Below are 26,523 nucleotides of genomic sequence, written 5' to 3'. Positions count from 1 at the left end.
AACCAAATGTCCCCACAAAGAAGACATATCAAGATAATTACTAGAGGAGCCCCACTGTGGCATGTGTTCCCATTCACCCGAAACAGCTGTCTTAATGACGCCAACAGCAGCTACCAAGGACATGGTTGTCTGCGGCAACCGAAGAACCGGAAGACGGACGTACAGTGGACAGCGACATGGGGAAAAATGGACACATGCATGTGCACCAACACACACATGCACACATACTGTCCAGAGCTGAGCAAACAATCCAGTGGAACAACACTCTCTTGAGCGTACAGACACATGATCCATTAGCAACTCTCACACACACACACCTAAAACAACCCCAGTGACCCACACAACGTTGTGTTAGCACAACGTACCCGCAAAGACTTTGCATATTCACGTTTAGCATCATTTAAAAAGTGTAAATTCTCACACTTCCTGAGCTGCTCCTTACATTTCTTTTTGGGGATTAGAAGATGATAATTTTGATTTATAGAGTAATGATTATGTTGTGCAATTGGACATTATGCAGAATCATTTTAATTGTACGGCAAAATATACTGAAATAACTGTTCCACAGCAGTGTTCTTTATAAGATTTGTAAAGATATGAATATTTAGACAAATTGTTCTGGAAGTATTCTGTTGGTTGGAAGCTCTGCAACTGGTTGTTTGTTATTATTCGTTATCAAATGTCATGTTTTCGTCTTCCAAATCCAAATTGGTCTTTACCCAAGTAAAAAAGTCATATATCCAAGTACTCCATCATTCATTCGAATTTTCAGGATCCCCAAATCCTAGAATATTTCTTCGCTGGAGCCCTACAATCAACTCCCCCGTTATATAGTCGTAATTTTATTTTGGAGTCAAATCCTTGCTTCAGAATTAACAGGCAAAATATGCTCCTCAAAATCAGAAAGTTTCAGATTTAGCAAAAACATTCCTAAAAGAAAAAACATTGTTTCGAGCCTCGATTTTAAATCAAAGGTCAACCAGCATCCTGAACCAGATGTGTCCTCAAATTGAGAGGCTGCAAAGTATACATCGCAAAATGATTCATTTCAATGTGGAACTGTTTAATCAGCGAATCAAAAAAGCTTTCCGACAGGTCCAAATTGCAATGAAGACATTCATGCAACTTTTTTTTATTCCACACGTTAAATTTAATATGCACCCCTTCCGATGTTAAATAATGTAAATGGATTGAAGTGGAACAGTCAATAATTAAGTGGATCCATTGGCGTGGGAGTGCGGCGCTCCATTTCAGTGTAGAAGATAAGTGGGCCAAGGAAGCTTAGGTGACCATGCGGAAGAATTAGTAACGCATTTGCTTACCAATGTCTGCGTCGTGTCACACACACACACACAAAATATTTCCCCCATATACACATGAAACTAATGCAGCACAATGCATGCCTCTAGCTTTTTTTAAGGTCATTTTTTCATTGTAATAAATTATTCAATAAATATGTCACTGCACTGTACATTTTAAGAAGACTTTCTGCCCATTTAACCGAAAACATTGATATCATATTGTGACCAGACACATTATTAAATACACTACACGTCAACAAAATCTTATACAAATGCATCTGTCTTTAGAAATGGAATCAATTCTCTAATTTTATTGCTACGCTTGAAAAAATATGATCCTATTTGATTTCAGAGCATTTAAAGTAATAAAATGATTTGCAATTTTAATCATGATCATTTCACAACAGGCATCATTTAAAAATATTTTTTATACATTTATTTATATATATTATATTTTATATCACTTATCATGCTACTTACTGCAAAGATGTTTGTATTTGTACATCCAAGCCTGTAGTTTAAACTAAACATAGCCCAAGTTATGCTTGACTGTAGTTACATGGCAGCTACCATCATTTATGTTTACATTGAGGTTACAGTACTTGAATCGAATAAAATAAAATAACTAATAAACAATTTTAGAGTAACTGTGCACATTCCTCTATTGGTAGCCAGGCATATAATGACACCCAATGCAAAAATAAAAATCTGCCTTTACAAATATAACTGTTGATTTGAATGGCGGCTGAGATACCAATTGTATATCAATTTGAGATATCAATTGTTTATAATTGTGATTGTAATTTATTTTATGTTTGCACGCTGATTTGCCTCGTACCTTGCTTCTGATCTGTCCTGAGGTGGACACTTTCCGGATGAGTTTCTGCGGACCCTCCTGCTCCACCTCGCTGTCAGACGATTCGTCCGCAGCAACGGACACCGAGACAGCGCCCACCTCATGGGGATGGATCCTTACCGCAGACGCGGGCCCTTTATCCGGCTCCTGTGTGGGGTGACAAGAGGAGCCGAGGTTATGACCAAGTGGCTTCGGCTCGGTCCGCCGCTCCCTTCCGGATTCGGGGGAGTCTCAAGCCTGTCATCGCTGTGGACGGTGGTGCAGGCTGGTGCGAGGGAAGACCGACACCAGTCAAGAGGAAAGACCATTATTGATCATGTAAGGCACACTCCTCGCAACACCATGATAACACGAGCCCGGTTGTCATTGTTGTTTTCATTTTTGGCAGCGAAATAATAATATGATCACTTATAGAGCCACAACTGGTTCGATGGGCTCCGTTAAGTCTTCAAGCTGAAAAATCAAGCGAAAAGCAAACAGAAAAGTATTTTAAAGTGTGACATAATCACGGTTGGTTGTTATTACTTGAGCAATTGTCGCGGCACTGAATGAATAAAAGTTTTTTTTTTTTTTGTAAATACAAAATATCGCTTGCTTTGACTAACCAGCTCCTCCCAGGCAGGGCTGCGGGTGTAATGGCAGGCATCCTCCATATCCGCGTCTCTCTCTGTCGGTCCTCTGCAGGGAGACAACACGCCAAGCTCGCTCAGGAGGAGGACGACTACACGCTGCTTGGACGGCGCTCATACGCGCACCGAGTGGATCGAACGACAGCTTTCCTTCCTCCTGCCTCCGCTCCTCCGCTCCTCCGCCCTCCTCTTCCAAGGAACCTCCACAGGCACCACGTGACCCACGTCAAGCGCGCACGTTCGGGGCGAAGTGCGTGTTTTTATGACGTCATATGGCTTGACGTCCTTTCCAAATCTGCGGACTGTAAAGATAAAGTTGTTATCGTGATATCATTGAAATATATTTCCTAACATCTGAGTCTGAAGAAATGTAGAGAATTAAAATGATGGGTTACTTCTTTAGGTATTTTTTAAAAAACAGTACAAATTGTATACCTTCATTATTTTTCATGTACAGTTGAGACATTTAAAATGCATTTTGCCACCTGCTGTTGTAATATATTTTCCTTAAACTGCGAGTCCACTGTCGACTGAAAATAATGCTAATTATAATCGTAATCGAGGCTCATCTGTTTGCTTTGCAAGTTGAGCTGTGATTGGTAGTTACCTGATGTGTGGCAAAATGCATTTTAAAGGTCCTAATTTTATGTAAAAAATAATGACCTTATTAAATTTATTATATACGAAATATTCACTTTTTAGTGCTGAAGATTGTTAAACAGTTCAGGGGACTGGTCATACTAGGGCAAAAAAGACAATCACTTGTTTTGGATTAAGATATTTTTGGTTGTTACAGTGAGTCTTAAGTTCTTTTTAACAGATATTGTCATTGTCATGGTCTGTCATGTGTATTTGATGTTTATGATTATGTAAGTGAACTGAATAGTTCTGATTGCCACATTTATATTGGAAAAACAGTATGTGCTGTATTGTCAACCTAAATGGCGTTTCAATTAAAAATATGTTTACAGATGGAATTTATATATAAATAATATAATAGGATAGAACATTTACTTTGTTGTAAATGTTACATTTATTTTGGTGTTGAGCAGCATTCATTAAACATACAATGCACAAATTGATCTGCACTCGCGGATCTTTTTTCATGGTGCAGTTTCGTTGTTTTTTCTTTATTTTGATACCCAATTTACATAGGCCTGTAAATGTATGTGTTTTTGATATTTTAGGGAAAAAATCCGGTCAACATTTCAATCTCACATCGTGACAGTGACGAATACTCGGAACGGTCTAATGTTATCATCTTGTTCCTACACGAAACTCAAAACCCACGGACATTTTAGTCCCACCTTTAAATCATACCGTCTTACGAAAACAATGAGGTGACATGTAACAATCCTGTCTAGGGCAAACAGCAGTTTAGTTTATTTATCTGTGAATGTCAACTTTGTATGACACCGGCGGCTGCAACATCGGTTAAATACAAATATGCACCCGCAGTTATTGTGCAGCCGCACAGCTGCGGCTGTTGCTGCCAGGAGGATGAGGACTATATTGGGTGCCGTGTTGGGGAAAGATGGCTGGATGTGGAGAAGCCATGAGATCAAACTCCTTAACACGTCCTCAGGTAACCAAACACATATAAACGTCTTTAGATGTTAATAGCAAACCAACGACAGTAATTGTGTCTGTGCGTGTGAGATCGACAATGCTGCCAGTTGTGTTGACATTGTGTCTTTGCAGGTGACATTGTGAAGATAGGGGATATTTCCTACAAACTCAAAACCCCTCGCAATCCTGAACTGGTTCCTGTCAAACACAGTATGTAAACTTGATGAAAACGAGGCAATGATAGGAACAAGATTGATAAGCGTTATAACTTTGCCTCAATGTTGGTTGTTAGTTGCAGACGTCCTACCCCAGGCTGTTGCGCAGCATCTGCGATGGATCATGCAGAAAGATCTTTTGGGTCAGGACGTTTTTCTCATTGGACCCCCAGGACCCTTGAGGAGGACCATAGCGATGCAATACCTTGTGAGTATGCTTGTATATACAGTAGAGTCTTTCAAGTTGAATGCTCAAGGCCCGGAAATCCAGACTCAGTTCTGTACCACGATTAAATCTGGTGAGTTGACTCATCAAGCGCATCGCCGAGGCAGGGCAACCCTGAGCAAACGGTGAAATAAACCAATCAGCGAGGAGCGGACATGACATTGAAACCTGCCAACCAACGTCTCCTTTTGAGAAAATCGCTTCCTATGCATATAAAAATTTCATTTTGGCTATTTAAAACTGAAGTAATGCCAAATGATGATAACAAACTATCCTCTCTCCCGTCTTCGTTCTTAAAGATTCAACTGTAGTTTCTCGATTAGCGACATTCCCTTTGCATATGCTATTTGAGCCAACGTCCTTCCCTGTTCTTGAAGGAGTTGACCAAACGAGAAGTGGAGTATGTCGCGCTGTCCAGGGACACCACGGAGACCGACTTGAAACAAAGGAGAGAGATCCGAGCGGGAACCGCCTTCTACGTTGACCAGGTAGGCAGATGCTAGTTTTGTTACCGTCGTGAGTATGGTGACACCCAATGACTCTACTAAATTCACAAACACGGCAAATGAAACCATTTCCCGGGCTCGAAAATGATGAGGCGTTTGTTTTTGTGCTGAGAGGAGACTACCAAGGTGTCGTATGACTTACTTGCAATATCTTTCTATTCATGACACAAAAATGAAACTGCAAAATACAATAAATAAACACAAATAATCAGAGGTCATTTTTTGTGCCGTTTTCCAAGATGGCTTGTTCCAAAACCATGTCGTGCGCGAGATTCACGTCAACTTCTATATCACACTGCAATGGGAAGTGATGCAAAATGCTTGACTCTGCAGAGCCGGAAGTGATGCAAAAGAATAGCACAAACAGACGGAACTAATTTACTTGAATTACCATGTGAAGAGCCCGCTATATCCCGAGGCCCTCCCCAATCTCGTGGAGGAAATTACAAACTGTCCACTATTTACTCACAAATAACATGAGAAAATACAGCTCACTTTCTGGACCACAAGCACTTAATGACAAGTTTCTCATAGAGTGTAAAATGATAAAGTACATGCAATAGGCGGTTCAACAACATGCCATCAAGTGTCTGTCTTTTAGACAAGAATAAGTTGCATACTGTGGTTGGACCGCATGAATCGACTTTTGCTCAACTAAGTGATATGCTTCTCTGACTTCCTTCCTGGTTGGTTGAATCATGTTGAGCTCTTAATGTGTTCTGGTGTATTGAACCTTAACATTGGACCCAATAAAAATCAGTCAAGTGTTTGTTTTTTTATTTTTGAATATCTTTTCCTCCTGCTTGTGATGTATTGCTGTCACCTCCACAACATATTAATCGTCCATAATTTTAAGATAACAATAATCAGCAATTACTCAACTGAAGTGAAAGCTCCCTTTTTAGTATCATCAAGACCCACTGTAACCAAAGTGGCTTCCTCTTTAAGATCACTGCGGAAAATCTAAAGTGAAGTAAAATTGTTCTTTATTGGATGCTTTTCACAATCTGACCCCTTCCTAACTGCATGGTTTCACATTCACTGAATTGATTTGTCTATAGTGAACCAAATTAGTGGGGCTCCGTTTCCACCCTCTTTTTCCCACTGATGTGTATATCACGTGTTGGTTTATAATTAAAACAGAAGAACGGCGTGATAATCTCGCGAATATCTTCACCTTCCTCCCACGTTTGCCTCCTGATGAAACCGCCTGTCTATGCTTGTTTGCCAGGGAAACAGCCCATGATAATTATTTTTGGTCTCTGAAGCTACAAAGAAGTTTCACTCCCATCATGAGTATGTTGATCAGAATGAAATCAAATGCGTGTGAGGAATTGTTGAGATGTTTTTCCAGAGGGTGTGTTAAGTGCACATTCCAGGACGAGTTCTAAGATGTAGGCGCAATTTAGAAAGGAATTGTAACATGTGAACTCATGTCAACTAGAAGATCTAGTCCTCAGAGATCCGTGCTCATTTGGAAGTCCTACATTCACCCGGAATGGGTCAATCCCTGTGCTGCCGCTCGAACATTCTTTTCTAGCAGCACCCCCAGCTCGCTAGTTGGTACTTATTAGCCGCAATGATAGAATTGTTTTTCTTTTTTGGACTCCTCCAATCACGACTCACCACTTAGCAGCCACTTATGTTGGGCATTCACCCTGCACTCAATTACAGTCATAAAAAGCTTGCCATCGCCACTACCGGTTCCATTGGAAAGGAAGGCATCTTGAAGTTAATGGCTGGCCGGGTGTTTATATGGATTTATTGGATACGCTTGACTGTTGTTAGTGTAAGCCACGCAACCTGCAATAAGCCTCTGCGCTCCACGCTGACCCAGTGTTAAGTGACTCTGAACGAATGCCACACTCAACACGAACAAAAGTGTCATAAAAATAAAATGTCATCCTGGTTTAAGTGACATTACAATAACAATTTTCCCACAGATAATAAAACGGATTTATATATATTTTAATATTGTGCTGTTCCAATGGCCGAGGCTACTAAAAGGTCCATGTACGAGGCGTTTGAGACGTTCCAGGACTGATGTCTCAAAGACATCTCAAACGGAATGGAGAAATAATTTATTCGAAATAAACATTTGGATTTGAGTTTTTCTGGGGATATGTTTCACTAGCATCAGGCGGAATAATTGCAATTCCTCAACCTTACCTTACAAATTAAAAGATGTGTCTTTCTGCTGATAAAAGTATGGAATAGTATTTTTTACTTGTGAAAGGAATTAAAACTCTCTGGACTTTCCAAGAAAATCATCATACCCTTAGATAAGTTTTTTGTACCGCAGATAAGAAACAGGTTTATTCCGATAAAAGCAAAATCAAATAGAAGAGAAGAGTTTCGGTGATGCATTGTATTAAGAGAGCTCGGAATGGGCAAGTGCCGATACCAGGTATCGGTATCGACGGTGATACCAGCCTTATCGTATCCGGACTCGTGACATATCAGCCGCCCTTTTGTAAATGTTTAGTAAAGGTGTATCAGTCAGTCCTCAAGAGTTGAGTTCTCGCTCTAAAAAAAAAAAGTGGTATCAAACATCCCTAAAGGAGAGATTGATGACCATCTGCTAGTGTCTCTGTAGTCCCAAAAACCTCCCAATGCAGTATCCCTCAAGGGATATACTACTTTGGCTACCCCAAATCACTTGAAGATTTTCCAGGACAGTATCTTGAATTGGTCTTAGCAGTCATTCCTGCATTGGACTGATAAAGGTTCCCACCAATTTTATACGAATTTCAAAGTCAGTCTCTTGTCATGTGTCATTTTAGATGACCAAATCATGGTCTCATTACAGTGCTGAAAATGGACTCGTGGTTAAATTTAGAACATCCTGGCCTCGCTATAGTCGCTTTTATGGCTCAGCTTCCCGCACAATGCTCCGTATGTGCATTACACGCACACCTAATTATATGCGCGCTGGCTCTGCGGTGATCCCAGACTGCTTAAATTTCCTGCCTGCTGACGTCAAGAGGCGCTTTTGGTTTTTTTTTTCTTTCCAGCTGAAAATGTGCCCGCACACACGCAATGTAAACAAAGAGTTGCCCTACAGCCTACATTTGGTGACAAAAAAATATATCACTTCTAAAAATAACAACTTGGGTTTGAGAGCACAGTAAAACATTCGGGTTCGATGTTTGTCTACATTCCTGGTGACCCAAAGGGAATGACATCATCTTCATTCATTTCGTCTTAGTGCGCCGTCAGGGCAGCCACTCAAGGGCGAGTTCTGCTTCTGGAAGGTTTGGAGAAAGCTGAAAGGAATGTTCTGCCTGTTCTCAACAACCTGCTGGAGAACAGAGAGATGCAGCTGGAGGACGGACGCTTCCTCATGGCAGCTGAGCGCTATGACAAGCTGCTGCAGGTCAGAACACCAGCACACTTAAAACATTGTATATTATGTATGTTATGTTTTCATACATTATGATTCAGAAAATAAATTCACAAAATCACAAAAAAAAAAAACCCAAACTTCTTAATTAACTTTTATTTATATATATTATATATATTTATATTATTATTATTATCCTTTGACTTTTTAACTACATTTAGGTTCTATTGTTTCCCCAACCTGTAGGAACACACAAAAGAAGAGCTTGACAACTGGAAGATTGTCCGCGTTAGCGAGGACTTTCGAGTCATCGCCCTCGGTCTACCTGTACCCAAATACAAAGGTAACCCGCTGGATCCTCCCCTCCGCTCTCGCTTCCAGGCCAGAGACGTCTACTATCTCCCTTTTAAGGTACGTTCATGCACTCTTATTTTTAAATCAAGACCAAAGGTAAACGGTACCCATAACAAAACTTTCTTTGTCTTCAGGACCAGTTGGAGCTGTTGTACACAGCAGGACCAAACATAGCGGCGGAGAGGTGAACGCTCTTAAAATCACTTTAAAATGTCGTTTGATCAAAAACCACATTCCACTGGAATTTAACATAATTGTTCACAAAGTCGAGGATCACGGAGGATTTTTATTTTTGGGAGGGATTGGTCTCTCTCTAGTCGTTTCATTTCCAGTGTTATTTATTTATTATGAATTAAGGCTGCCCAAGGATGGCAATGGAATCAGCAGGTTGCCGCCAAGCGGTACACTCGATTTTGTCTTTAAGGAATCAAGACATGTATGATGGACAAAATTCATCACCTCCACCTAAGGCTCGAAATAAGCGGATTTGCTTCACATTACGGGACGCAAAATTAGAACCGGAAGAGCAAAACTGAAGCTCAACCCCCAAGACGTACATATGACACACACACATACACCCTATTGAACTGTCCTCACTACTCCCTCACTTTGTGTCTGTGTCAGGGTGTCCCAGCTTCTATCACTTGCCACCACACTGTGCTCCCAGGAATCATCGAACCTTGGCCTTCCTGACTTTCCCGTGGACAACCTCCTTTATGGCCTTCATTTATTGGTAAAGGCCTATTTATTAAACCTCTGCTGTCCACCTCTCTGAGAAAAGTGTTTGTCTTCTGTTGGTATAGAACGTTTTCCCCATGATGTCATCGCAGCAGCTGGTCCAGAGACTTTATCCTTACCATAGCATGTTGGGCAAGGAGGGGTACAGCGCTGTGGAGACTGTGCTCAGTGTAAGATATGCGTCTCTTTCGATCTTTTTGTCATATAATGTAATGTTTTCGGCTTGTTTGTCAGACTGATGCCTGCACGAGTCATGCGGATCTTCTCGCTTTTGCACAGAAATTTGAGCTTCTGGATGGCCGCAGCAAGACATCGAGCAGCACGGTTATCAGTGCGTCCAGAACAGCAGGCTTGGAGCACTATGCAGACGTCACCTTGCGCGTTGAAGATAAAGATGTTACGATTCAGGTTGATATCTATGTTGTTGTTTTTTTCAGTCCTCTTTTTAATGTGATTTTATAGTACAGTTTTTGTGGGAAAGGAGAACCTCCATGGCCACACACTTAAATTTGAAATGTAAAATCTGCCATTACAAATGCTCATTTGAATTTTCCCTAATTATTTTCCTCTTGTCTTTGTAGCGTAGAACTGAATTGCGTAATGATGACATTAATTATGACTTATTTATACCTTAATGATGAATTATATTCAAGTGGATATCGTTTGTATTCATATTATACCACTGTTGTAAAACAATATGAAAGCGATATTCTGTATTTGTTGTGTCCAAATTCATCAAATAAATAATCAGGTCCCTGCTGGCACCAAGGAGCCACGACCACCCAACAGTAGCCCCGCCTTCATCAGCACCCCCAGCCACTCTCAGCTCATTGCTGACATGGTGCAGTCGCACATGGTGAAGGACATGTGTCTCATAGGAACCAAGGTACTCCACGCACACAAACAAAACTGGGGTTCATTCCCAACGGAAGCCTCACTGTGCTCTTGTGTGTGTTTCAGGGTTGTGGCAAGTCAGTGATTGCGAAAGAGTTTGCCGAGATGCTGGGTTATAGCATCGAGCCTGTAATGCTCTATCAGGTAAAAAAAATACAACAGTGGGGAAAGGGGTTGCGAGATGAACTGCCCAAAATCCTTTAAAGGCATTCACAGTCCTGATGAGGAATCTAGGGCGCACTAAAAGCACGACAATACGCAATTAAACATATCAAAACTTGGAGGCAGTACATAGTGGGACGGAAGCACTTGTAGAATTTGTTTTTGTGCATGTAACAGGACATGACGGCCAGGGACCTCCTCCAGCAGAGGTTCACGCTCCCCAACGGAGACACGGCGTGGCGTCCGTCGCCGCTGGTCACTGCTGCCATGGAGGGCAAGCTGTTGCTACTGGATGGTATACACAGGGTCAACCTTGGCACACTGGCTGTCCTTTCGAGGTAAGACCAACATCTATCACTCACTTTTGTATTGCAGAGAGAGCAAACCTTCATCAATGATGTGTGCTGCAGGTTACTTCATGACCGGGAGTTGGATCTATACGATGGCACCAGGCTTCTGAGGTGGGATAGATACCAAGCACTAAAAGAAGAACAAAACTTTACAGATGAGCAGCTTAAAGAGAGGTAAACGCATCCACAGGTGGAAGCCCAGTAATAACTGTTAGCTTCAAACTCATCTCTGGCGTGTTGATGCTCAGTGCCCGCTTATAACGCTCCTCCCCCACCAGTGTAAATATAGTCCAGTGCTATGTGGGTGTCTCTCTGGGATTACAGTCACGGTCCTCTCTGTCTTCTCGAATCAGAGGCTTATGCAGCCAACTGTCGAAAGCCATACTCTTCTTCATGACATTGATTGGCTGTGGCACACATGCACGCACACACATTCTATCTACCTCAACACAGCAGCCAAAGTGGCATTGGTATTTGTCCTTCCAGGTCAATCTTTGCCATCCACCCGTCGTTCCGAGTGCTTGCCTTGGCCGAGCCTCCTTTTGTGGGCGCCGGTGCAAGCAGCAGTAACAGCAAAGGTCAGCAGTGGTTGGGGCCCGAGTTGCTCACCATGTTCATGTACCACACCGTCAGCCCGCTGGCCCGAGCCGAGGAGGTCGACCTCCTGCAGGGACTGGTGAGATACACTTAGCAGTTGTCCTCTGCAAGAATTATTTGGATTCGGAAGTATGTGGGATTATTACACTTATTTTAGAAACGACTATCGATTTTCTTTTCGGCTGATTAAAGCTCCCATTCCCTTGACCTTTTGTTTTCATTTCACTTGGCAGTCTCCTAATGTTCCTAAGGAGGCTGCTGAACAGCTCCTCCACCTCACGCACACTCTGCGACAAACAAATGACCCCACGGTAAGTGTGTTTGTGTGAGTGTGTGTGCTCGCGTGTGCCAATGTGATCTGCGTCACTTATTTGCATATGTCACCAGGCACAGTCTCTGGCCTCCTCCCTCTCCACCAGACAGCTGCTGCGGATTTGTCGCCGAATCTCTCGCTACCCCGAGGAGAGCATCGCCCACGCTGTCAACAAGGCTTGCCTCTCGAGGTGTGCTCAGGTTTCATGCACCAACCCGTTTTTGCACTTTAACTCCTATAAGATGCAGATGACCAATTTAGTTCTGTGTTTTCAGGTTCCTTCCCAGTTTGGCTCGCGGCTCTCTCCAGAAAAGCCTTGCCAACTGCGCCATACAAGAGACTCCAGAATCTGAACACACACGTGACTTTACTTGTGCGTTGATGTTTTTACATGCAAAACATTCTACTAGGCTGTTGAAATGTCATTGAGTGATTGCTCTGTTTTTTTTTTTCTTCAGGTATGGTCAAAGATGGTACGCTCACCATCGGCAAGGTTTCTGCTCCTGTATACAAACCCAATGAGAAAATGAAGGTTCCAGATGTGCTCTTCTATGATAATCCCCAGGTAGTTGCACAGTCACCACTCCAGCATTGATAGATAGTCCCGGCTATTAATTCATCGATTGCAATTTCTAGCTAATTGAAGGACTGAAATCATTGGTGTGAAAGTTCCACGAAGGAACAAGCTGTATTGATATGTCCTTAGGCCTAGCTTCCCCTCTTAGTAATACTTGTTCTCTCTCTCTGTACTCGTTCCACATAATTTGGTGCCATGTTGAGAATTGAATTGAGAGTGGTTGTTGGCATCATGTGTGAGAGCCAGGAGTGGATGTCCTACTTTTCATCAGTGACCTACTTTCATCCTGTCTTCAGAAGAGAACAAAAAGATCGCAAAGCACCATATTCATTTTTTTTGTGGCAAGAACTTATAATGTCCTAGTTTTTATTTTATTTTATTTAACAGTCTGTTCTGTGTCTGCAGCACATCATGGTGATGGAGGATATGTTAAAAGACTTTCTATTAGGAGAGCATCTCCTCTTGGTCGGCAACCAGGTAAGCTTTGTTACTGATGAAGACAATTGTTGCTAATCAAATAGCATGTTCAATATTAACTTCACATTGAGAAGCCACTTCTTGATTCTTTGTGACAATGATTGTCAGTTATGTGAGAGGCAGTTTGGCATGGACAGAAGACTTGCAAAACTCCTCTGACCCTTAAGGAAACCTTGAACGGCGAGCACTTCCTCTGGGAGACTTTGTTCTGTCAGTTTAGCTTTCGTGGGCCGGGTTAAAGGAAAGAAGAGGACATGGCAGCCAAAATATGGCGGCTTGTGTCAGCGCAATAATAACATGCCGCAGCGAGTGGGTGAATGTGTCCCAAGCGTAGACATTAGCGGCTGTCTGAGTGCCCTGCAAGACTTCTGACAGGCTGGTCAGACAGTGGGAAGACAGTGGGACTCCCAGAGAGGAGAGGAGCCCCCGTCACAATCTGTTACCATCAAATCAGAGGGATGCCTGCATTTTTTTTTGCATTCCATGGAATAGAATAGACCAAAATGTCCTTGTTACTAAAAAAATATATTTTTTTGTTGTCCCTTTTCTTTCTTAGGGTGTCGGTAAAAACAAAATAGTGGACCGGTTCCTGCACCTTCTGAACCGACCCAGAGAATACCTACAATTGCACAGGTCAGTAGGAACAAGGTCAGCTGGCATCACAACTATCCATATGCTACTGGGATGCCACCTGACTGAACTACTTTTACCACCAAAATGCCCCAGCGGAAACAAGATGTTTTAATGACGCAAGCGAAAAGTCCCCCGCTGCAGTCGCCAGCCATTGGCTCGGGGCAGTATGGCTGCCTGGCCATCAAGGACTGCCTCTCTGGTGGCTGCAGAAATGTCATGTGTTCCGTTGCAGGAAAGTCAAAAATTTTCCTGGGAGAATAAGCTACCATGATGAGCAATAGATTAACTTCTCTACAAGGACCACGACTCGTAATTGGCCGACACAAGGATTTCGAAATGTGAACAATTTCACGAGAATCTGATTAGTCCAGTACCCCAGTTCCATTTGATTCGGCATAATCAGTTCATGCAGTCGAGCACGTGTTGCAATACAGGAATTGATGAAACATCTCGTTTGAATTTAAATGAACATCAATGGGATTGATGGATTTGCTGATTTCTCATTTGTTGTTAGTTTCTCTATGCAGCAGAGGTCAACGTTTTGTGAAAGTCAAAACGGACAACTTAGTGGATGGACATGATGACCCGGTTAGTCAAACTCACTGTAGAAGCTAATATTAGATCAAAGCAGCAGGGGTAGGAGGATGTGTGTGTTTGTGTGTGTGTGTGTGTGTGTGTGTGTTTGCCTTTGGAAATTGGGAATACAAAAATCTGTGCGTGAGTATGGGTGTATACTGTATATTTATTGTGCGCGTGTGTGTGTGCGAGCGTGTGTGCGTGCTTTTGAGAGACTGAATCTCTTCAGAGATGTGGCTCAGAAAATGTAAGAAGCATCCAAGAAGGAAAGTAGGACAGCCTCCGGGTCAGCTAGAAGAGAAAGAGGCGGGCAAACTTCATTTTGGAATGTCCATTGGGAATTAAGGTGGTCGGGTTGTAATTTGATGTCATATTTTTAGCTTCCTGACCTGATGGACTCAAATGTAGTAGTGGCTAACTTAATGAGCTAGAGGAAAAAAGAAAAGTTGAGAATGAATGGAATGTAATACTAATTTTTAGACAAAACAAAACTATTAAGAATCTAAATTGAGGTCCTGTATTTTTTAGACTATCTGGAGCATAATATGCACTGGTCAAAAATGGCGTCATATTGGAAATTTCATTGACAAAGAACGGCCAACAACGGCCAACAAGTTCTGTTTGGATTCAAAACGTCCACTTCTTCAAATAAGTATTCTGGATGTATTATATTATATTGTGTGATACATATGCTTACTGCAGGGATACGACGGTGCAGTCACTGACACTGCAGCCTTCAGTCCGAGATGGTATCATCACATATGAGGACTCGCCGCTGGTCGGTTCCAGAGGACTTTTTTTTCCCAGTCTGATATGTCTTATGTACCGTTGAATTTCTGGAATGCTTAAGTGGCTCTAACGCGGGCGTGCAGGTCAAGGCCGTGAAGATGGGGCACGTTTTGGTGATCGACGAGGCCGACAAAGCTCCCACGAACGTGACCTGCATCCTTAAAACCCTGGTGGAGAGCGGAGAGATGATTCTGGCTGATGGACGCAGAATTATCTCGGGTATCTCAAATACATTCTACACGTCACAAGCTGGGGTGCACTCTTGACCCAGTGACATGAATGTTTGTGTTGTTTGCTACCGGTACACTGAGTGATCAATCTCCTTAGATCCACTTGAAGCCAAGGGCAGAGCAAACACCATCGCCATGCACCCAGACTTCAGAATGATGGTGCTGGCTAACCGACCGGGCTTTCCCTTCCTGGGCAACGACTTTTTTGGAGCTCTTGGTAGATACGAGTGCATTGCCATTCCACGCTGATCTATTTGTTTGGGGATTCCACAGTACAATATACATTCACATTTTTACAGGCGACATTTTCAGCTGCCATGCCGTCGACAACCCCAAACCCAGGGCTGAGCTGGCTATGTTGAAGCAGTACGGCCCCGGTGTTCCAGATACGACTCTGGAGAAGCTAGTCGCTGCCTTCGGAGAGCTCCGATCCATGGCTGACCAGGGCACAATTGCCTACCCCTACTCTACACGCGAGGTGGTCAACATTGTCAAGCATCTCCAGGTAGGAAGATCCCCCCAAAACATTTTCCCCATCCATCATTTGTAAAGATTTATGTGACCTTATTGCTTTGTTTGTGAGCTGCTACAACCATGCATGCTAATGAATAGTCATCTCTGACATAATTGTTTTGTAGAATTAAAGACGGTTCTTTTATTGGCAAAATATTTTACCCTGAGGAAAAAGTTTGCAATAAGCATTGCCTGGAAAAACTAGCTTAAACCAGCATGCATATATTGTATTTGTGTTTTTCCATATGGGTTTTTCTTTTTATGAATGCTTCAGTCCCCTCAGTATTGATTAGCTGAAGTTTAGCATGCTTTTCGCCTTTGCTAACTGCAACATAAATGCCTTAGAATTAATAAGAATATTAGTAATTAACATACTGTATGTCAGTCATTAATGTTGATTAATTCGCAAAAATGTATGCCTCAAATTTAGACATTTCCTAAAATGTAAGTCGTCAAGTAATATTGTTGCTTTTTCGAGCAATTTTATTATGTTGTACAGATACACCCCCGCCTTCAGCATGATAAAACATGGGAATGTCTTTCGCTCACAAAAGTGCAGCTTTAGACACTGTTATGTGAGGACAGTCTGAACAGAGTCTAGAAATGCTTATTTTCTCTCCATCAGCTTGTCAGGAGGTGTAAATAATGCACATTATTTCAGCTCGAGAGACCACAGAAAGTACCAGAAGAGCCAGTGGGATCAATAATTCAGTGGAAAAGATTTCCCCACCGGCCTTGTGTGGCATCAGACTCACAATCATTTGATGCTCTTTAATTAGCACTTCATTGTTTGACATGTATGTAGACTGCCCCCGAGTCAATGTGCGCATTGCTTCTATGCTTTCAGGTATTATTGATTGAGCATCCACTATGTCTAGGCCCAGTATTGTAAATAAATACGTCGAGATGTGAGCTACGGTCCAATTATTGCCCCCCCAGAAGCAGAGTTGTCGCACTGGTTTAGTTTTAATGAAAGAAAATTGCCCTGGTTTGCGAACATGAGTCCCCAATCTATTTTAGACAATGTTGTCGTTAAATTGGGGGGGGGGGGGGGGTAACTAAACAGCAGCACATACCAAAGCTCGAAATCGAAAACGAACACAATTTGAGTACGTGCACTCTTGGTTTTGCAATGTTATGCTCCCAAGTGGTTTCCTTCAAAATATTAGAAAGAGCTTTCACAATACAAAGTGCAGCCCAACTTGTCAAGACAGAATTTGTGATAGTCAGATGTGTTTGTCCAACAGAAATTCCCCAATGAGGGTCTGGCTAACGTGGTGCGGAATGTCTTTGACTTCGACTCATATAACAAAGACACGCGCGACGTCCTGATCGAGGCACTGCACAAGCACGGCATCCCCATCGGAGCCAAGCCCAACGCGGTTCAGCTGGCCAAGGAGTAAGGCATCGGGAATGCGCTCGCTGCTCATGACACTATTTACACTTGCATGCTCGTAGTGCCATCCTACCACTGCAATACGAAATATTACATGGTGGGAATTTACAGCGTTTCTCCAACACACTTGCGACCCAAATGAGAATAAGCGGCCTAGAAAATGAATCGACGGATAGACGCAAATCATCGCCAATCTCTTCACGTGCGGTGGAAGAATTTCCTATTTATTGTCCTTCCACTTTGATAGCGCAGTCTAAAAAGATGTTCAAAATTCTGCTTTTTTAATCATATTTCCTTACTTCACATTCAGAAAAAAAAATAAAAATGTTAAGGCAACTGAATAATTTTGTTCAATACGCTAATCATCATGGTGGACTAGTAAAATCACTAAATCGACTAATTTGTCGCAACCGCTATCGTTTGGTGTGTATAGATTGGATTGTAGATAAAAAGAACAACACGTGAGTAAAGAATACGCTGCGTGGTTATTCATTTCAACCCATGATGATTCGCAACTGTAGAAATGTAAAACTCTGCAGTAAAACTTGATGACATTTACAATGTATTGCACAAGATGTATTTATAATACATTTTTCATGAAGTTTTTATTTGGTATGGCTTCAACTCTGTTTTTGCTGTTTTCAAATGGCACTAAACATATATGAGGCTTCAATGAAGTTTCTGCATCAATCACACTCTTGAGATAATACCTCAATCCTTGCATTATTTAACAAGACATTGACAACAAATGTGAAATTATGACTTTTAAATAAAGGAAAATATTTGTTTCTTCAGTGTACTGTGGTTTTATTTGGAACTGATTGCATTTGATTTAAACAATAAAATAAAATAAATGGGGCAGAAACAAGTATTTTCCTTCATCAGTTATGTGATCTATTAACAAGGACACAATTTGATTTGTCATTTTATCAATAAGCATCTATGATTGATACAAGTCCCTTCATAAGAATACAACCGGAAATGCATGTAAAATTGTTTTTAACTTGATTGGTAGGTTGGGGGACACCCTGAACTGGTCCTAAGCCAATTGCATGGCACACATAAAAAAACATTCACAATCACATCTACGGAAAATTTGGAGCGATCACTCTGCTTACCATGCATGCTTTTGGAATGTGGGAGGAAATGGAGTACCCTGGGAAAATCCACACAAGCAAACTCTAAACCGTTGACTATTACGTTTCATCTACCTGCTATTTGACTCACACAATACCAAATTGTTCAGATCACAATTTGAACTTTTACTCCAGGTTGCCCCTGCCAGAAGCCAAGATGACAGGATTCTGGACGATAAATCAACAAGGCAATGCCCGACGCAAACTGCTGTGTCCTTCTGAGACACATCGCATTGACATCAAGGTAAGAAATCAGCAGATAATGAGATTTATGTGATTATTTAAGACCACACACAAGTGGTTGTCGGCGCTAACAGTGTCTCATTTTGCCAGGGCCCGGTCTACCTGCGTATTCAGGCCTATCCATGCGACAGGCAGGAGAGCCGTGCGTTAAGTTTCAGCGAGGAAAAAGCCCACTGGCAGATTCCCATGAATGAAGTCAACATTATTTGTGATGTCACCACCAAAGATGGTAATGCTTTGATTCTGTTTTTTATATATTTTTTGTTTCATCAAGGAATTTACATTTAACTGGCTGTCCTTTTTTTACAATGAAATTGTTTTATGTCTCACTAAAGTAACGTGACGCCACTGAGCAGTGGACACTATTAATTCAGGCCCGACTACTTTATTGGCTCAACTTGCTAATGAAATTCAACCGGGAATTAAGTTTACTGTGTAATAATTGCAAAATGTCACTATTCTGCAGCAGGCTTTAGACTAGAATTATTCATTTTGAAATATTCTCTCATTGTCAATCTGTAGTATTATGTATTCTGGATTTAAGAGCCGCGAGTATTCCTTAAAGTTGCGGAAAACATTTCTCCCCCAAAAAGATAGTTGGACTCTAAGCTGGGACAGACTCTGGCTCCATTCCACGAGTTGTGGTTGATTGCTAAACTGATTCATGTCTCTCGGTCTGACTTCCTTGTGGCTATTTTTAGATATCTGCTGTGCCAAAATCAAGGGATGTGACATTATTTCTCAGAAACAACGCTGAAATCACTACAAGCAGGCGTCACAGCATAATTGCTTTGTCAATGAGCCGTATTTTTCCTTAAAATTGAGAAGAAAACATGAAAAAGCCCCTTCGCCTTTCTCTAACTCTATTGAGTCAACGCACAGGAGCTGATTCATAACCTTTGATGCTATTTGCTTTGCAGACACTATCTACGTGGCCGCATGTAACCCGGTGACACTTTATTCCATGAAGGAGCGCGGAGAGGCCATCCAGTGCGTGGAACTTTACGACATCTTCCCTAAGACCATCAGTGGTGTCTGGCAGCCCTTTGTTACCGTGGCCCCCTTGGGAAGTCCGTTAGATGGGCAGGTGGTGCTTCACGAGCAACAGGTTGGCTTTCAAAAACCAAACAAACCTGTGCCAATGAAAATCTCGTCTTCGTTTGACGGTTTTGATATTTTTGGCGAGCTCAGCTCTTTTAGATATGTCTTTTCTTAGTCTTAGCCTTACATCGATATCAAACGTTTTGGACAATATCACAAGTTTGTGTTGCCGATAGCCAAAAGAAGGGCTCCAAGAAAAAGGAAACAGGAGTATGATGGGAACATTTGCAATGTGAAAAAAATGCCTGAAGACTCAAGGTGTAGTCTTCAAAAATCTCAGATCTTCTTCAAAATTCTATCTTCTCTTTAAATGTACAGTCAGGAGGTGTGAGACGATAGTTTACCTAACCTAATCTTCGTAAAGTCCAGTCTTTAGTCGAATAGCGTTTAGTCTCAGCTGACCCAAATTGGATTTGTGGTTTCAATGCTGCTCATTGAGGAAGATCAGTCAATCATTATAGGTGTTACCTGAATACCTACTATTAGAAGTGTCCTGGTTACCTCCACTTAGAAAGGCTTTACTACGAACTCAGACTAGTTGGGAAACTCTTATTTCCCAACTGGGAATCCTCCAGAGACAGGAGGATGAACATGACATGTCCTCATTCTGACCACTATGAACTGGACAAGAATCTGTGTTTGTCAAGTTTCTTAAAATAGTAAGCCATCATTTGGGATAAGATCTCGTTGAGTGTGTGCATGTAAGTTTTTTGTCCATCTACAGCGTTTCTACAGCTGCTGCTTATTAGGCAAATGGGGGTGAGGGGGTATTCTAAAAATACCACCGTGATGTATCATAGCACGTCGGTCCAGAGCTGAGGAGGTCCAGACAAAATAAAGTTCAGTCACTGGTCACGGCCCTTCAGATCGAAAACGTATGGTCTCGGAGATGCTGATGACTGCTGACGAGTAACTAATTGTTTCTCTGGTAGCACGGCACGTAGTAGCCAGGCACATTTGCGTCATAAAGTTTGAATTTTGTAAGCAAGCTACTGACAATTTAGCATTATGGTTAAAAGAATTACTGTACTACATTCCAAGTTGTGCCTGTTGAGTTATGAGCATTCAGTTTGGGTTAGTTTTGAGTCTGGAAACGGGACACGATGGCTTTCATAAGAGGCCACTGACTAGATGAAACTCAATGAAGACACCGCACCCTCCAAGCTGTATTAATTTTCAGTTATAGAGCGCCTCCTATAGGTTGCACAAATGAAAAATGTGTATTTTTTCTTCTCCTTCCTTTTTTCTCCTATGCGTGTGTGCCGATTTTGGAATTCAATTATAAAACCATGCATGTATGTATTTGACCCCTTTCACTCGCTTTTTTCACCGATGAAAAACTGGAATAATATTGGATACTATTTACATTGCATTTAAAGATGCTTTCTGGAGTGACGGGAAATCTAAATGTTTTCCCTCTTTTCAATCAGAGTAACACAGTGCTCCATGTGGACATGGCCACAGGCGCAGTACGGAGACTCATGTTATCACCGGACAGCGAGCTGCCTCCCAGCAGAGCTTCGAATTGGTGGAGCAGTAAAGAACCACAGGTCAGGGCGAATCTTCATCCTCCTCTGTCATGTACATGTATCTAAAGAGTCTATCGCCAGTGTGTACTCAATGTCTGAAGGTGCTGAAATATTTCTTTTGTAGGGAGAATATAAAATGTGCCGCGACTTTGCCCACAAGAACTGGTTGCTCTTCTACAAGACAGACGGGTTAGATGATGGATTCCTTTTGCAATACATTTTACTCTGCTAGATTGTATTTTTGGAGATGCTGAGACAGGTGTTTGTTTGCTTATATAGCAACCAGCTGGAGGTGCTAGATGTGCTGGAGGGCCAGGTTCACACCATCTCCCTGCCCATCAACCTCAAGTCTGTCTTCCTAGTGGCAGAGGACCGCTGGCTGCTGTTGGAGAGCAACACTGACAAGTGCGTATACTCACACACTCATCGACTCACACCAGGCCCCAACCCTATTTATTTATTTTTTTACCTATTGTAGGTGAATATAGAACATTCATTCATCAATCATTCATTTTCCAAACCACTTATCATATCCCATTATAGAAAACTCATGTCTCGTCTTCCTCTGCAAACAACCTTCAACAGGAAGTTCCTGCTGACCAAGCCCATGCACATGGGGGCAGAGGACTCAGGCGTGTGTCAGCTGCACAGCATCAGCGAGGACGCCGTCAGCTCAGGCCACGGCGTGGCCACCAGCGCAGGTACCGATCCGCTGTAATGAAATCAAAGAAGCTCAGATGGTTTTGTGTCTCGGCCCATTTTGCGCAGATGTGTTGTCAAGGCCGTTCTCAATAACAGCAGCCAGACAGACTCGTAGATTTGAAGAGCATGGACAAGACCTCTTAGCTCATCTGTCCGCAACATTAATGTCGAGGATTTGTGTCGCTGTAAATGTCAAACAGCCAACATTCATTGTAAGGTGGTCATGATGAGTCATTGTAATGTTTGAAGCTCAATTTAAGATGGATCCTCATTTGGATTGATAGGCCTGCCTTGCAAGTGGTGTGCAGGTAATTGCCACAAATTATGCTTTTATAAAAAAAGAAAAATATTTATTTACTGATAAATAAGAAAATGAAAATTCATGCCACACAGATGTGAAGCAGTTATCAAAAGAAATAACTGAAATGCAAAGAGGCATTCTTCACTTCTAAGTCCAATTTCTTCCTTTGTCAGATAACGCGTCCGTACCCCAGATGCTGTCATGTGATCAGCTTCCCAACGAGAATCTCAGTTCTGCCCTCAGCCAAAAGATTGTCTCCCCAAATCGCGTCATGGCTGACACGAGCACCTTCGCGCGCATCATCGTGGGCTTCCCGGACCTCATGGTGACCATTAATCACATGAAAATGATCAAACGTCATATGGTAAGACATCTTTTAGTTTGATGGTTCATGTCTGGCCCAGTCTCCCAATGAGGTGTACAGCTTTAAGAGGGCAGTCGATCTATCAGAGATGAACAGCAGCGACGGTGGCGCACACATGTTCCTCCGAGGTGGCCTGCGGACCACTGCACCCAAACAGAACAATTGCGTGAGTCTGCTGTCAGCCAATCAGGTGGTCCGGGCTCTTCCACCGAGCAAGGTGCCCCTGAAGGAGATCTACCCAAAAGGTTGTTAGAGTTTACACTGTTTTTGCACGTGGGTGTCTGACACTCACAAACTTAATGCAGCGACTTACTGTTTTGCCCTTAGATGTCACCCCTCCGATGACAGCAGCCTATCTGGAAGTGACTGATCTTAACTCTAAAAAACTTAAATATATTCCTGTCCCGAGGTAAGTAAAACACATTGTTGAATGTTCTGTCACTACCTTGTAGACAGAAATGGAGATTCTAGTTGTGCTAATAAGTTAGCTCAATATATAAGGCTGTTTGTTATTTGGTAGATTGAACAGTTTGACATTATAAAGTATCATGTTGAACAAATACAACAATCACAATCAAACAATGTAATGATATTCTACTTTCAGGTAAAATTTCTGGATTAGCCTAAAATGCATTGTAACTTGTGATTTGACGCTCTCCACATTTTCGAACGAATGTCCAAGTGTTCAACATTTTGTGTCAAAGAAGAAATTGTATTTTGTGTTTTTGAACCATATTGAACCATACCACTATCCCTGAGTACAATACTTAGTGCAGATTATATAAAGTATGACCAAATCCCAAACGCACTGCACTGTCGTGGTTGGCAGGTCAATGTCCGTGTCACCCTACACTGGTTGGCTGTCCAAGATGTCGGAGACTGATATCCTGATGGCGCCGCTCAGCACGGGCGGCGTGGTCACGGTGGACATGGGCGGTTACGTGCGACTCTGGGAAACGGGATTGGACACGCTGCAGAGATCGCTGATGGAGTGGAGGAATATGATTGGCTCTGAGGACGGCAGGCCGTTGCAGGTAAATACTATGGTCATAGACGAATTGACGAGTTTTTGGAGCGTAGTTTGGTCAACAGTTCAGTATTTTAATTTCAGTCTTGTATTGAAATATTCCAAGCCTTTGTTTCTTTTTCTTTTTCAAGTTAAATCATATAAACCAAGAGTATTCGGTTAAAATTGTTGGCTACTCTCCCAACCACTGAGTATAACGGTCATATTTGTCATTGTCACTTATACCACCAGGTGGCAGTGCGATTTTGCAAAAGAGCTCGCTATATTTACCTCTGGGAAAAGATTCTCAGGCAGAATATAGCCACCAAGCGTTCCAGATTTGGATCGTTTCCTGCCTCCCAACATCTATTAGCTGGTGTGAATGAATAGGAGGGCTTTGTGGTGATGATGCAACAGGCCATGACCCTTGCTATATTGATCTGTAGACTGAGGCGGCATTGTGTAGGCGCCCACATTTCAGAGCACAGACAGACACATTCTTCAGATAATGTCGACTTCCACATGCAACACTGTCTGAACAGCTGACCGCAGATCAGCATGATTGCTTCGGGCGTACAGAGCCTAAAGAAAAACAAAAAAACTCCTTTAGCAATTAGAAAAGTTAATAAACACAAAGTTAATATAAAGTCGAATCAATGGATGCTCTAGAAATTAAAATAAGTCAGCGTGCCTGAAGAATAACAAAAGTCAGGCGTCTGCACAAGTTGATGTTGAAATCAAAATAAGACATCAACAAGAACTAAGTCAAGTACCTTAACAATAGCAAAGTGCCATTGAGGTAAACTAAACGTAGTACGTGCAAAAAAAAAATAAAAGATGGTGGTCGCTTCTTTAATGTGGGCACACCACGTCAAGTGCAGACAAGACCGACAGCGGCTGTCTTGTTGTTGGCTCCGGACAAACAACATTGGCTCTACTGTATGTGACTAACATAGACTCTCTATATACTTCTCACCACACTGTTTACATCCCTCACCTCAATACCAGACTACGTCTACACTCTGCTTTGAAAAATGTTTGATTTTTGGAGACAAGCTTTGACACATTCAGAACCAGACTGCAAAAACATTGCAATTATATATATATATACATATATAACCCTTACAAAATGTAATATCCTGCCGATGAATATTTTTGTCCCCGACCCATATCATGAATTTATGATTGATATCCTTATGAATGTATTATTTCTCGCCTTATTATAAATGAACGAGCTGACCAGCTTTTCTAAAAAAGTATGAGATTTTTATTTGATTGATTTTATGGTAGTATGATGCGTGCTGGTATCCAAATCTAATCTTTGTGCCTTTTTCACGGATAGTCACGCAAAACAAATCTCATGTGACTCCTGGCGTGCCACGGTGTGGCATAACTGTTCCAATGACGCACGCTTTCCCTTAACCCCTAAATATAGCATTAGTCACCCCGATCTCATAAGCCCATTGACGCCCCATTCTTAAATTAGGAAGCAGGGACCCCCTCAAATGAATGAACCTGATTTGACTCTTGACAGATAGGGCAGGTGGTTTGAGGCATGTCTGATGATCTGGCCGAAAAATGCTCATGTGCGTGCGACTGCGCGTGCATGTCAGGTGATCATAACCACAATGTCAAGCCTACTTCCAAGCATTGCTGTGTATCGAGGCAGGCATGTGTGCAGCAAAGCTCATGTTCATGCATCACTCACATACTGTCCATGGACATGACAGCAGACGGATCATATGATGGAGATGAGGCACCTCAATGACACCTGCTGAGAGGGGAGGGAACATCCCACTGTGCACAGAATATGGTGAAGCAGCAACCATTTTTTAAATGGGGGGTCACTCATTTTCAACAAATGTTCTGTTTACCGTAGTTTTCGGACTATAAACCGCACCGGATTAGCTAAAACTCGTAATTCCGGGTTCAAAACTTGCAAAAATATTCCGAATATAGTTCAAAATGTATGGTAAATTAATTTTGCATCACTGGGTACCCTTTTGTGGTATTCTCACACATAAAAAGAAGATAAAAAAATGAAAGAAAACACATGTTCCACGTTTATGCTGTTATGAGCTTCAAGCTGATATTGCGCAATTTAGAAACTAACCAAATTTGTCTGGAAAAATATATGTATCTTTTTTTTTTTTCATGACGTTACCTGCCTTCTCTGTGTATTGTGGTCAAATGAGCAAGAAATTTGATAAAACAGCCCATAATCTACACAATAAAAGATCTTTTGGAAGACATACACCTTACCATTCCAAATATAAATCACAGTCTCTACGAAGTAGGAAATACATTTGTGAGGTCGACTGCATGGCTGCCAATTCAAAAGTGTGATCGTTACAACGAGAAATAAAGGTCATCAAGACAAACCTGTTCATATAATCTCCTCTGTATAATCTCATTGTGATAAATACCGACCGGCCGCGCTAATCTGTGCTAAAAATAGCAAGCTCTACTGATACAGATACCGCGTCTCACGAGGTTTTCGTTAAAGGCGCGGCATTTTGAAACAGATAGTAAGTTGCTGCTATGTCATGATAAGTCGCGTATCGTGACCAGACCAGCAAAAAGAATCGAGATAATAACTCACATGGTGTCTGTGTGTAAGGAAATTCCGCAATAGTGGGGGTGTGAAGTTGAACACCTGACACTTGCATAAGTCGGTTAATTTATTGGCCTCTGTGGAAAAGAGCTTCAGTTGTGCCTATAGTTCACCTTTAGTTAGCTCTCTGTAAAAGTGAAGGTCTGGTAAAGAAATATGTGTACTGCAGTTCAGCATTTGCAAATTCACCTGTTTGCAGATTATTTTAATAAAAATGTGCTGCTTTTCTTCTCAGGTGCCAACCTGTGGCATCTTGGTGTCAAGGAACTATGACATGTTGAAT

At 42.0% G+C, this 26,523-nt stretch overlaps 2 protein-coding genes and 1 long non-coding RNA gene across 7 annotated transcripts in view; 1 reads left to right on the top strand and 2 right to left on the bottom strand.

The window, feature by feature from the left end:
* dgkh (diacylglycerol kinase, eta) overlaps nucleotides 1-3,018 on the bottom strand; it is a 36,993-nt gene extending 33,975 nt beyond the window's left edge. For 4 of the 5 annotated variants that reach the window (XM_061286967.1, XM_061286970.1, XM_061286969.1 and 1 more), the window contains exons 1-2: nucleotides 2,763-2,898; nucleotides 2,140-2,304 (exon numbers count right to left, since the gene is read on the bottom strand). In XM_061286967.1, coding sequence (XP_061142951.1) covers nucleotides 2,140-2,304; nucleotides 2,763-2,810 — 213 coding nt within the window. In that variant the 5' untranslated portion in view covers nucleotides 2,811-2,898. The other variant, XM_061286966.1, reaches the window with a different exon arrangement.
* Nucleotides 3,019-4,081: 1,063 nt separating this feature from the next.
* Nucleotides 4,082-26,523, top strand: part of vwa8 (von Willebrand factor A domain containing 8) — a 31,320-nt gene continuing 8,878 nt past the window's right edge. Inside the window, exons 1-37 of the mRNA XM_061287177.1 lie at nucleotides 4,082-4,371; nucleotides 4,488-4,565; nucleotides 4,648-4,778; nucleotides 5,174-5,284; nucleotides 8,511-8,678; nucleotides 8,892-9,056; nucleotides 9,134-9,183; nucleotides 9,624-9,732; nucleotides 9,803-9,907; nucleotides 10,017-10,145; nucleotides 10,489-10,623; nucleotides 10,698-10,775; nucleotides 10,971-11,131; nucleotides 11,204-11,317; nucleotides 11,630-11,819; nucleotides 11,974-12,051; nucleotides 12,128-12,243; nucleotides 12,329-12,426; nucleotides 12,512-12,618; nucleotides 13,036-13,107; nucleotides 13,664-13,740; nucleotides 15,019-15,094; nucleotides 15,189-15,324; nucleotides 15,433-15,552; nucleotides 15,635-15,840; nucleotides 17,096-17,247; nucleotides 18,516-18,624; nucleotides 18,714-18,852; nucleotides 19,544-19,731; nucleotides 21,155-21,274; nucleotides 21,378-21,442; nucleotides 21,533-21,658; nucleotides 21,839-21,954; nucleotides 22,430-22,581; nucleotides 22,661-22,865; nucleotides 22,948-23,029; nucleotides 23,450-23,654. Of these exons, the coding sequence (XP_061143161.1) occupies nucleotides 4,233-4,371; nucleotides 4,488-4,565; nucleotides 4,648-4,778; nucleotides 5,174-5,284; nucleotides 8,511-8,678; nucleotides 8,892-9,056; nucleotides 9,134-9,183; nucleotides 9,624-9,732; nucleotides 9,803-9,907; nucleotides 10,017-10,145; nucleotides 10,489-10,623; nucleotides 10,698-10,775; nucleotides 10,971-11,131; nucleotides 11,204-11,317; nucleotides 11,630-11,819; nucleotides 11,974-12,051; nucleotides 12,128-12,243; nucleotides 12,329-12,426; nucleotides 12,512-12,618; nucleotides 13,036-13,107; nucleotides 13,664-13,740; nucleotides 15,019-15,094; nucleotides 15,189-15,324; nucleotides 15,433-15,552; nucleotides 15,635-15,840; nucleotides 17,096-17,247; nucleotides 18,516-18,624; nucleotides 18,714-18,852; nucleotides 19,544-19,731; nucleotides 21,155-21,274; nucleotides 21,378-21,442; nucleotides 21,533-21,658; nucleotides 21,839-21,954; nucleotides 22,430-22,581; nucleotides 22,661-22,865; nucleotides 22,948-23,029; nucleotides 23,450-23,654 (4,608 nt within the window). The 5' untranslated portion in view covers nucleotides 4,082-4,232. The remainder of the gene's footprint in view (nucleotides 4,372-4,487; nucleotides 4,566-4,647; nucleotides 4,779-5,173; nucleotides 5,285-8,510; nucleotides 8,679-8,891; nucleotides 9,057-9,133; nucleotides 9,184-9,623; nucleotides 9,733-9,802; nucleotides 9,908-10,016; nucleotides 10,146-10,488; nucleotides 10,624-10,697; nucleotides 10,776-10,970; nucleotides 11,132-11,203; nucleotides 11,318-11,629; nucleotides 11,820-11,973; nucleotides 12,052-12,127; nucleotides 12,244-12,328; nucleotides 12,427-12,511; nucleotides 12,619-13,035; nucleotides 13,108-13,663; nucleotides 13,741-15,018; nucleotides 15,095-15,188; nucleotides 15,325-15,432; nucleotides 15,553-15,634; nucleotides 15,841-17,095; nucleotides 17,248-18,515; nucleotides 18,625-18,713; nucleotides 18,853-19,543; nucleotides 19,732-21,154; nucleotides 21,275-21,377; nucleotides 21,443-21,532; nucleotides 21,659-21,838; nucleotides 21,955-22,429; nucleotides 22,582-22,660; nucleotides 22,866-22,947; nucleotides 23,030-23,449; nucleotides 23,655-26,523) is intronic.
* LOC133159808 (uncharacterized) lies at nucleotides 23,116-25,710 on the bottom strand. The gene is made up of 2 exons (XR_009715751.1): nucleotides 25,335-25,710; nucleotides 23,116-24,208 (listed from the first exon to the last, which is right to left on the bottom strand). It is a non-coding gene; the product is annotated as an uncharacterized LOC133159808 (long non-coding RNA).

Source organism: Syngnathus typhle, linkage group LG9 (assembly GCF_033458585.1).
Source record: "Syngnathus typhle isolate RoL2023-S1 ecotype Sweden linkage group LG9, RoL_Styp_1.0, whole genome shotgun sequence".
NCBI lineage: Eukaryota > Metazoa > Chordata > Actinopteri > Syngnathiformes > Syngnathidae > Syngnathus > Syngnathus typhle.
The sequence above is the reverse complement of the archived record's forward strand: the minus strand, read 5'-3'. Positions and strand labels throughout refer to the sequence as shown.